This window comes from Seriola lalandi, unplaced genomic scaffold, assembly GCF_002814215.2.
Source record: "Seriola lalandi dorsalis isolate HSWRI2012SDOR001 ecotype SW California unplaced genomic scaffold, Sedor1 jcf7180002054606, whole genome shotgun sequence".
In the NCBI taxonomy this organism is placed as follows: domain Eukaryota; kingdom Metazoa; phylum Chordata; class Actinopteri; order Carangiformes; family Carangidae; genus Seriola; species Seriola lalandi.
Window position 1 is genome coordinate 1,715,986 of NW_019525159.1, and position 12,128 is coordinate 1,728,113.

General features: G+C 39.8%; 1 protein-coding gene across 1 annotated transcript in view; it reads left to right on the forward strand.

Moving 5' to 3' along the window:
• The window catches only part of astn2 (astrotactin 2), a 253,457-nt gene that overhangs the window by 46,191 nt on the left and 195,138 nt on the right, over positions 1-12,128 (forward strand). Inside the window, exon 2 of the mRNA XM_023419585.2 lies at positions 3,443-3,630. Coding sequence (XP_023275353.1) covers positions 3,443-3,630 — 188 coding nt within the window. The remainder of the gene's footprint in view (positions 1-3,442; positions 3,631-12,128) is intronic.

Genomic DNA, 12,128 nt, shown 5'->3' on the forward strand with positions numbered 1-12,128 from the left:
TTAAGGATTTAGTCTGAGCTGTCACTATCTTTCCTGTATATTGTGAAAAGTGAAAAGGGACTAAACCAAGGTTTTCATATTACAGTAAAATCAATGCCCTTAAAAAAATTTTTTTTTAAAGTTTGCTTCTATCATTGTACAAAGAGCAACACAGAACAATAGGACAATGACCTTACTACATAAATAACTATAATGGAAATGGACAAGTGTGATGAAAGAGTGCACACAGATCAGAATGACTAAGATCACTTCGCTGCTCTGAGCTGATAGTTACAAAAGTCAGCTAAACTCCTTTTGAACTTCCTCTACTGCCATAACCCACCCCACCCCCACACACAAGTATTCATCGTTTGTCAAACAGCACCCACTTTAAATACGAGAAACAGGCAAATCCACATGATCCTTATTCCAATATCCATATTTCCAAAAAGCCGCCCATTAAAGCCTTCTTTAACAAATGAAACGTATCACTCAGAAGATTTTTGCACAGGTTTAATGATGAAATTTTATCATGGATCTTCATTGACTGACACCAGTGGTAGACTGCGGGTAGTGTAAGGTTAGGAAAATGGACAGCAGCAATGTAAAGAATACACTAATGGCTTAAAATGCAAAAACACCAGTGTGATCATCTGAGCAGTTTTGAATCATATGACAGCCACCGTGTCTTTACGGCCACAGTGTCGGTAACCCATAAGAAAAACACGAGCACTTCCAATGAGCTGTTTTACTCTGTAAGGATCAAAGCATTACAATGTGTCACCATTTCTCTGTGATCCATGCAGTCATTCTTCCTTGCTCCGTGAAATCATCATCATCATGGCATCCCTTTGGGTTGTCCTTGGACTCAGTTTGGGAGACACTGCACTGCTGACACCCTTGCTGGGAGCACACTGGCTTCAGTCACACTCGTGCAGTATCCACGCGCACACACAGTCATGCACATATACACATTAATAATGTTCCTCCTAATGAATTACAAGCAGACCTTGAGGCCATACACCTATATCCCTCTAACGTCTGGCTACGTGCCCAGTGACAAGTCTCACAGCGCAAAAGACAAGGACACACACACACAGTCCTTTTGTCTTTAAATAGCATGCTCGCTGAGCTTCCTCATCTACATAACAATCGTACAAAGGAAGGTAACAGCCCTAGAAACTCTATTACTGTCCATCCTTCCTGCATGTTATTACCACTATTACTGCATGATTTGTTTTGCAGGAAAATAACTTCTAATTTGGATCAAACCAAGTGTCAGTGTTGTTCATAATCTGAGTTATTTAAAGCCATCTGAAATGCACACAAAGCATGTGAGCAAAGTTCCAAGGTAAACTTGACAGGAGCTTTATAAGCTGTTTAAAACTGTAACAGATGGCAGGAGGCACCTCACTGTTGGCCCAGCAGACAAAGCTTTATCTTCTGTCAAGGTGATAGGTCAAGCAGTGTGTCTTCAGCCAACAGATTAAACATAAAGAGTTGAGCAGCCAGCAGTTATGGCGTTTAAGAATTTCACACCCTACAAAATTTCATCATAAGCTTCTAGTCAGCAAAACTGTAGAACATTTCACAGGTCTAATACAAGAGGGAGAATGTTTCTAGTGTGCTTTCAGAGAGTATGGCAAATTAGATGAAGTGTATATTGACTTAATGTTGAAATAATCAACCAATCATATAGTCACATAAATTGTTTTGATCATTGATTAATCATAATATTAATTTACCAAGGCGGAGCAAATGTGAAGATTTATCATGATTGTTTTATATACATTTTTAATTGAATATCAATCTGAAGATGCCCCTGGACTTCAAGAATAAATAATTAATTGATAATTTAAAAAAATAAATCAAATAGTATCAAGAGCAATTAAGAAAAAAGACACAGTAAAGTTTATAAAAAAGTCTGCTTTACATTGACTATATTTGAATAATGTAACCTACAAGGTAATGGCGCATTATGATATAAGCTGTATGTACGTTATGTTTTGAGTTCTGTCAACTTCGGATGTCTGTTCTGTATGCTCCCTCACTGCACCCGAGGGCCCGTGGCACTACCGAGCACAGCTCACCTAACCCTCCCCTGCCGCCCGTGTCCCCTGACCCAGAGTCAGCGGGTTAATAACCAGCTGCACCGAAAGCCATTTGTCATTTGCTACCTGCCGCTGATAGGGGATGTCAGCAGATGTCTATGCCCTTGTCACCCAGCCTCATGACAAATACTGTATCAAGCCTCGCAATCTTAGGCTCCCCGAGGCTTCTCAGTGCTCCTCTACTGAAAACCACTCCCACTTGATAGCATTAGATTCTTGTGCCGTGATCCATATCAAGATAAACTGGTGATCCCCTCGCTCTTTTTCATCGCCTTTTTCCATTGCCCCCATAAATTGCAATTGAGTTGTGTTTTTTTTATTTTTTTTATTTCTTTTTTCTTTTTTCAATTTGCACATTTTCCCCTCTCCTTTTACTTTTAAATGTTTCCAGCTTTCCTTTGATGTTGGATGCTTAATGCCAGCGCCGGCCTGGAGCTAATGGTTTTATATTGGTACAAAATGTAGGATGATTTATGCAGATAAGAGGAGGACACAGCATTTCTACAACTACTCTGGACATTCAATTGAGGCTTGATGAACCCATTGTCTTTCCATTTTGTTTTTGTGTGTGTCTGCCTTGCCTGACAAATAAGTGGAGTGTAAACAAATGGATATTAACGGAAATAAGCCTTTCCCATCTGTGGCTCATTTTGGTTATAATTGAAGCGCTGTATTGATTGGACTGGCTGAAACATTTGTGATGCTGGCCGCTTATTCATTTTGAATTCAGACTAATCTCTCACTAATACCATGAGTGAAAAGGTTGTCATCATAAAGATTTCATCAAAGCAGCTAGGCAATGCAGTCGCTTGACAGGTAAACAAATGGATATTAACGGAAATAAGCCTTTCCCATCTGTGGCTCATTTTGGTTATAATTGAAGCGCTGTATTGATTGGACTGGCTGAAACATTTGTGATGCTGGCCGCTTATTCATTTTGAATTCAGACTAATCTCTCACTAATACCATGAGTGAAAAGGTTGTCATCATAAAGATTTCATCAAAGCAGCTAGGCAATGCAGTCGCTTGACAGTAATTCTCACTGAGCCAACTGCACAACAGCACAAAATTATGACAGCCTAAGAAGTCTGTCCAGCTACTCGAGGGTTCAAGGTTTCTAGTCACAGCACAGTTTTGATGTGCAGAGAGAGGGAGAGGGAGAGGGAGAGAGTAGCGCACTGGAATGCTAATGCGTAACACATAACCGTCACATTTGAACTTTGGCTTATTCATCACACATTATTCAGCTGTTGTTTTTTTTTTCCCTTTAAAAATTTCTGTGCACTTGAAGACACTGTTTAAATGTTAATCTCTCATGGATTAAATTACCCTCCCTCCTTGTGTCTCTGCAGAGATGTCGGGTACGGGTGAAGATATTTCTCAGGTGCACTGGAAGCAGCAGTGGTTGGAAAATGGAACACTGTACTTCCACGTGTCCATGACTGAGTCTGAGCTTCTGGCCCAGACGACACAACCCACGGCCCGGGAGCCTGCTCACGTCCTCCATGAACATATGCATCTGCTGCACATCTCAGTTATGGTAAGTTATAACGCCGATGTGGTTGATTAAATGTGGATGCGGATAAGCATATGATCAGCTATGAATGCATGTGTGGCAACTGCGTAGAGAAACGCGCTGTTTTTGAAATCCTTTTGTGGTTACATTTGACTGTTCGAGTCTATACGGCCATCCACAGCGTCATGTGTCACTGTTTGCTGCTGTTGTTAGGACCTTCGTCCTTCTAGAGTGTCATAAGTGTCATATAGTGTCATAACTAGACAGTGTGAGCATGTTAATCTGCACTCTGCAAGATATTCCCAGTTGGTGGTTGTCATATGAATTTTTGTCAGCCTTAAGGTCACACCAGAAAGTGGCACAGCAAAACTTACACATTAACCAACTACTGCTACAGTCGCACAATAGTTCCTCCTGCTCGCTCCTGTTTTCTTTGTAATATGCCATGTACTCCCTCTGGCATTTTGTTCTTGAGATTATGCATCATTTTATTCAATGAAGGGTTATTGAAGAGGGGGGGGGGGTTGTTAGCTTGGTTACTAATGAGACAATAAGTTGACACAGTTTATTCAAAGGACATTTACCATTAAGCCCTGTTTGCAAAGCATTCCTCTTTTGTGGAGGTCAATTAAAAGTTGATGGTGCAACACAGCTACGTAATAAGCGAGGATAGCTTCCTCTCCTGCTTTCCATTACCCTAAAGATCAGCACTGCCAATAGTAAGCGCAGACAGCTTGCTATTGGTCGATGGCACTCATTTGCATCAGAGTTGAATTCAAAGGGAAAAACTGCGTTTGCACAGATTTACTTTGCACTTGCGAGAGAATCGACTTATCACATCAATTCCATTAAGATGAATTGATTATGCCATGAAATGTCACCATCTAAAATACGGATGTGACCCGGCCTTTTCTGCCATGTTTGAAGTGCCGTGCCACCATCAGATATGTATGAAGGATCTATTTATGGAGAGTAACTAGTGCATACTGATGACCTGTCCGTCAGAGTCCCACAGTGTGTCGCTGCCACTGTTAATCCTCTCTTATTGGTAAGTGTGTCGAGACACCTCGATGTGATCACACGCTTCAGATAAGCAACAACTTATCTCCGTGCTGCATAATGAGCGTGGTGTTATTGTTTGTCCTTCCAGCTGGTATTAAGGCCTTTTTTTTCTACAGGAAGAATTGGAGTTAGTGTAACTGATACCAGAGAGAGGAAAGAATAATGACTCCAGTGTGGACACGGTGGGGTTAAGATCTGGTGAAGGCTCAGCTGACCAGCTTTACTTATAATGCACCTCTTGTTATATTACCTGTTGTCAATGGGGTGTTGTTATGGTATGTGTGTGTAAGGATTTGCTAATGCTTTAAATGATACATATACATACGTATATACATTGTTCTGCAGCATCCTTTCACCAAAACATTTTCCTTCCTCCAGACTTGATCATTAAAACCAACCTCTGCACTTTCACCACTTTATGTGCTGTAATTGACCATTCTGTCGCTCTGCTTGCCTTTTTAAAGCGTTTATTTGGTAACGTCCTCTCATCTTTATGGATGTCAATACTTTTTAAGTGCTTTACCCCTTCTTGTTTAACTTACCGTAAATACTGCTAGCTGTGTTTTTACAGCTCTCTCCTCCTCTCCCGGTCTCTCATTTTTCTCGTCACTTCACCCCTGCACTTTCCCCCAACAAATTCCAACTTTTTAGGCTTCAAGTCCGTTATTTCGCACCTTTTCTGTTGTTGACTTTATACCACACCTCTCCTCGCACATCCCACCGCCTTCTCTATTTCTGTCTGCCCTCTCTTCTACATGCACCATCTCCTCGCTCGATCCACCTCCGTGTTCTCTCGAATCCTCCCACCTCTCCTGCTCACAGCTCCGCCTCCTCCTCTTTCACCTTCAAAACACCTTTTGGTGACACTTCAAGTGAGGAGGTGTGCATAAGGCTAGCATGACACCTGTCATTACCTGGCAGTGGAAACTGACTGAGTTATGGTGGTGGTGTGGAAGTGTCATACGGTTTATGGCGCACTCACCGCAGAATTAACACTTCAACAAGAGATATGTGGGTTAACAGCTTGACATGAACTATTAGAGTGTAATCAAACTGTTATTCCAGCAAGAATTTCTCCAACTTAAAGGACCATATAGTCTGCTTGTCCCAACCCTTGGATACGACCCATAGGAGCTTGTCAGTGGCAACTACCTGAACTTTGTTATCAGTCACTCAGTCATGGATGAAAATAAACGCCTATAATACGGGAAAACGCTGCGTCCTTTATTGAATATATACAGGATGCGATTTATCCCGTATTCTCGTTCATGTTATGTCCTCGAAGTGCTGTGAATAATGTAATAATTAAAGTAAATAATCTTCCCGGTATTTTAGGCCGCGGTGGAAACGCAGACAACAATGGGCCACAGGAACCTTTTTAGTTCATGAAGAAAACGCCCAAACGCAGCTAATGTTGACTCTCTGTTTCACATGGGAAACAAGCAGTGGTCTCTTCCATCCAACTGCCCCAACTCAGACTTTGTCTCTCTTTTTATGTTGCTTCTTCCTTTGTTGCTTTCATTAACCTCATCCTACAGTCGACCTATGGTCTCGTTTTTAGCATCAGGGATTTTAGCATTTGTCCTTGAGGTCAACACTAAACTTTGTTATTACTGCGTACACTGTAATGAGACATTTTTATAAAACTTTATTCTAGACACTCTCCTAAGAGCGGAGAAGATTCTTTACAGCAGCGTCAACTTTGCACTCAAAGTAATATAACTATAAGATAATGATAATAACCATTTAAACATTTATAAAGTTTAACCGAGGTTCATGCGTAGTGCTGTGCCTTGTTCATGTGGCTTCACAGAAGTTAATGCACTTGCACTTTTTCTCCTTGGGGTTCTTTCTTTACTTCACAGTCCTCCTTTCTCTACCCTCTCTCACTGTGTGTATGATGAACAATAAAAAATGTTTAAAATGTTGAAATCTTTGACATCAGCATCTGACCCGGTATGACAATCAGTTCTTTCCCGGCAGTGTGATTTTTATAGATGGGCCTTTTGCCTTTATGTTATAGCAGGGAAATGTATTAATAATAATGTTAACAATGGCTCTGTTCTATTCAAGAGGCTCTTTAAGCCATGGCAGTGTTCATCTATCATTAATTGTATTATTTACATCAGTTATTTTTTCTTTACTTTGACATGGCAATAACCTTCCATAATTTAATAATAGGCCTTTTACCCACATTTTGACAACAGTTAAAATCGATGCATCGTTTTTGAATGAGACCTTCATTTTGATTTGAAAATAGTTTCTGCACATTTCCGTTGGATTAAAGCATTCAGAACCTTGAAACAGTCACTCACTCCTTTGTCTGCTTTTCCACTCTGAAGATTACTCTGTCCTCTGAACTGCTCTTCAGTATCAAGACCCTATTACAACTACAGCTGGTCTAAAACGCAGCGCCAAATGCAGCTCCCTGTTAAACAAATAGATTTTTGCACTTGAGATTTTTAAGCTTTCCATTTCTCTGCGTTTATTCAGATGTCACCCGTTACATATATCATCCTGATTAACATGGGCATGGAGAAGTTTGCATTTGAAAGCAATCCAACCTTTCTGTCCTCCCACAGATCAGCCTAGTGGAAGGAATCGAGTCTCCATCCTCTCTCTCACAGTTCTCAATCCAGTGCTGTAGATTGATTGTAGGTTCTGTAGTATGTATTATATTTAATTAAATGTATTTTTATATTCTACTATGTCATTTGAAGAGTGATGGATTCATGTTTTGGTGCTATGGTAGCTCTTGTCTCTTATCATGTCTTTTTTGCTACTGAAGTCAGCATGCTGACCAGCTGGCCTTTCACCATACCACAAGAGACCACATCTGTTATTTTCCTGTCTGGCAGTGGTAGGCCTTTTCTAGCATTAACATTTCATTTGTGCTAGACGGGAGTTTCTAGCTGCACTGCATGGTGTTTGTTTTCTTGACAGCAGCGCAATCGCGCACTGTATTATTGAATACATGTGTATGGGGAGTTGCCTTTATCTTATCGACTGGCATCTCTATAAATAGGCATTATTGTTTAAAATGCAAAGACGGAATGAAAAGAGGAGCGTATCGAAGCAGTCAGAGCAGGACAGAAGACTCGGGTTTGGCCTTATGGCCCCAAGGTTTCTCCTGGCTCTTTGAGTGAACATCATTATGTCTGATGCTGTCAGTTCTGGGCCAGGCTGAAGTGTGAGCACTCTATTCTTCTGGCATTGAGCTGCCAGTTTCTCACTCACTCAAGCAATCGTTTTCCCGAGTCTCTCAGCTTTTTTCGCTGTCCGTCCCCTACCCTGCCTCTCCGTCATACGACAGCAGCAGGCGGAGACGCCGGTATCGGCCTTAACGCGGGTGAAAATGACAATTGACTGACGGAAAGATCAGATAAATTTGTTTTCCACTGAGTGACTCGCTCATAACCAGTTAATTTGACAGTGTCATATTTACAATGTAAGAATCTGTTGAAAGAATGCGAAGTTGCTGACATTTTTTGTAATACTCTATTATGTATAATATTATGTGGACTATTAAATGGGCTTTTCTTAAGATATTTATTTATTTATGTGTGTTTGTGTTTTTCCGCACAAATCATTTTGTTTACAGTGTTTTTTTTTTCTTTATGGCTTTGTTCCTCTCAAGGCTCGCATCAACAGAAGTTATTCATAGAATGGTTGTGTCTTTATTTGTAAGCAACATATCTGCCTTGACAATGCACGCACATTTTAGTGCTTACAAACACATGTTTACCATCCAAAGCGTAGCAATTCTTTCATGCAAACGGCAACATGCCACTTTGTCGCCACCCCATCAACCTGAAGTTTTCTGCCAAATGTTGATGCTTAATATACAGGCATAACAGTTTGTGCTCAAAACGTATTAAATGTATCACAATAATTCGCAACATCACAGGGGGAAAAGCTGAGTGCTGAGCATCTGCTGAGCGCTGGTACACTGACTGTATTTTAAATGCATTAATTCAGAGAGATTTCCCAAAAGATAGCAGTGTTCCTCAGTGATCACATGTGCAGATGCTGTACCTCCAATCTCACGACTTTATGTCCTTTCTCAAAGCACTTTCCTGACATATTTATTATTTCATTGAAAAATGAGAAGAAAAAAAATTATAATTAAATTAAATATCATTATTATAATTAATTTACCTTCCTGCATTGTAAAGAAAGAAAAAAAAATCACAGAAGCGTGGGATGATTGTTTAATTGTGAGTTATCTTAAAAAGTAATTTCTGACTCTTAAGAGCAAGTCATACATTATGATACACTCAGAATATACTGCTGTTTTTAAGAATGATTCACTTCAGACCTCAGAGTGCCGTTACTAGTTTTAAGTGTACTGATAGAGAGCATTGAACATGTCAACCCCCCCCCCAAAAAAAACAACAATAAAACAAAAGCATAAAAAAACATTAGCATAGTTATGCTAATGAGGACGGCGTTTCATTGAATGTTTTAAATACTTTGTGCTTGCTTCCAAATAGTGCATTACACTCCATTTGTGTGTATTTTAAATCATGTTTAATATCTTCCCTGTATGAAATCATCAAGAGAATGAAATGAGATCTTTGTTGTGAAAAAGGGAGTCTGGGTTCTTCCTCTGACCACATTTCCCTCGTTTTCAGTGTCTGACTATGACTGCTGTTCAGTATAGTAGTCTGTCTTGGAGCCATGCCTCCTTTGTGATCTAATATAATGCACCTACTATATCAATTTTTTGCCCCATTTCCGAATGACGACATGCACTCTTCCCTGGGCCCTGCCTGGAGGCCTTCATCTGAGAATGTTTGATTTGCATTGTGTCATCAAAGCACTTGAGCAACTGTTGCAAGGATTTTATTTGTTGTTGTTGGCTTTTTGTCAAACTGCTTTTACTCTCTTTGATTTGCACCTTTTGAAGGATGTTCTGGCAGTAGCCAAACTGTGACTGTAAATCATTGAAAGGGTAGTTTTCTATATATCAGTTTCAGTGAAGTACTCCATTGCACTTCCCTGCTGTCTGTCACTGTCTCACTGCGGTCTCAGTCTCCGTGATGAGAAGTCGAATGTAGCAGTTGTGCAGCTAGTTTTTCTTCATCATACATTTGCAGAAAAAAAAAAAAAAGTATGTGAACATTAGAAGCATGCGCACACGCGCACACACACACACACACACAAAGAGAGTAAAAAACACTATTGGAGGCAAAGATGATTGATAGAATTTAGACCATTTCAGAAAGAACTTTCACAGCCTTGTAGAAAGAAAAGGAGAAAAGATAATGTGATTCATGGAATTATTAACATCTAACACCAGACAGTTTGCCTCCAGAGAGGAGTCACACCGGTGGTTTGATCAGACCTCTGAGATGTACTGAAGTAGCCCTTAAACAAAGCCCCCAACCCACAGCTAAGACAGATCACAGAGAAAAAGCAATTTTCTCCCCTCAATGCAACCTCTCCACCAGAAACCATCCATGATGCACAATGCATGATGTAATATAGAACTTTTTTTTTTCTTTTTCCTTTTTTTTTCCTTTTCTTTTTTGGGGGGTTGAAAAAGAATTATAGGTGCGATATAATTGCATTTCTTTCTCATCAGAACTGGGGATGATATAATGCAGTGGGACTTTGAATATGAAGTTCAGAGGAAACAGCTATCAGTCATATTGTGTGTAGCACTGTGGAGGATTTTTCAAAGAAATGGCATGTTTGAGTTCACGGGGAGGACAGGTAGTATTTTACCAAAATGAGATGCAGTAAAGGCTGGCAGTTCAGAGCCTTTCATATGCCACGTTACAGAGCATAATCATCTATTCTATGGGATCATGGTGTCTGCAGCACAACACGGAATGGAAATTAGACATGTTTCATTGACTATCTGGACAGTATGTTAAATACACAAGTTAGCCAACCACCAAAACCAAAATGAAAGTCTAAAAAAAAACGAAATGAATAGAAAACATCTCATATTTAAAAACTCAGTCCTGCTCATTTCGTATAATTGAGCGTATGCCTGGGGTCATTTAATATTCCCGAGCTCACACAATGGGAAGGGAGGACTACTATTCTTATCTCCGTCCTGATAGATATGCATGAAGATACAGTGCACCCTACACGGTTGAAATGGCTCCCTTTATAATTAAGCAGTCACCGGTGATGTATGACCATCAGTGTGGTGGGTCATCGAGGCATTTGAGGCAACCTCGGCTCCCGTGGAATCAGGGGTTACAGAAATTAATTTTCACCATGCCCTGGCACAGGCAGGAATAATGCTACTGTGGCTGAGGACACTTTCAATTATTCCATTAAAGTCCAAGCGAGTTAACATTTAATTGCTCTAAGCTTTAATTGTTTCAGTCACCTATTGGTTTTTAAAATTTTTACACATGCGTGTTATTGCTCCGTGAATACAAAATGACGGCTAATTAAAACGACTGGTAACTTGCAGCTGAAGAGACTGACATGTAGCTTCTAGAGTTTAAAAAAATATATATATTAGAAAAGTGATTTTGCTGAAGGAGCTCATTATTCTTCTGTGCTGTTAATAAAGCTACTTTTCATCATCACTGCGCAGTATGTGTATCACTTACTTTACTCAAACATCACATAGAAAGGTTTAAGTGATATTTCAAGTCTCAGGCTCAATATGCTCATTTGCCTAATTTTCAGCATGCACACCATTTATACATTAAAAAAAAAAGCAATAGTAATGGCTCTAATGAATATTGCGAAGACATTTTTATGTGTGCTGCCCCTCTCTCCCCGACATCAGACCATTGCTAATTAATGTCATATTTCGTATATCAGATTTATTCAAATGCGGCTTGCAGTATTTTTTACTTTTTACCTAAATGTATTAACATTATTTTTTCTTTTAGTGACTTGGTCCCTTTTTTATGACTTAATATACTGTCTGTACAATCAAACGCGTCCTCATACTGTAGGTTATAACTGTCCAAAATAATCCATACGACTTATCAGTGTGTTCTCTGCTCTCCCCTTCCCCAAAACTCCACTCCCCCCCGCCAGCTGCACCTCTGTGAAGTGACCCTGCCTCGCGGGGGATATTGAGATGCACATTTTGTGTAATTTCTTAACACAATTACCCTTGTTCATTTTAGCCCACATGATTTGTAAATAGATATTAGTATTTAAAACTACACCTATTACTGACGGATCAGAAGAATCTTTGTCAGCAAGCAAAAAAAAAAAAAAAACGATTAAAAAGAACTGTAATTGCACTTTTCCATTTAACATCGCATTAGTTCTAGATTGAAATATTCTTCACAACAATTGAAATTATAACCCATCCAGAACTTTAGGAATGTATTCACTCTAATATTCGTGATTGACTGACTGACAATTTTCTTTTTTCTTTTTTTTTTTTTTTCCACTTCTTCGCTCTCCCTTTTCTTCTCAGCTCCACACCTGTGAGCAGTAAGCACATGCGACTGAAGAGTGAACATTCGCTT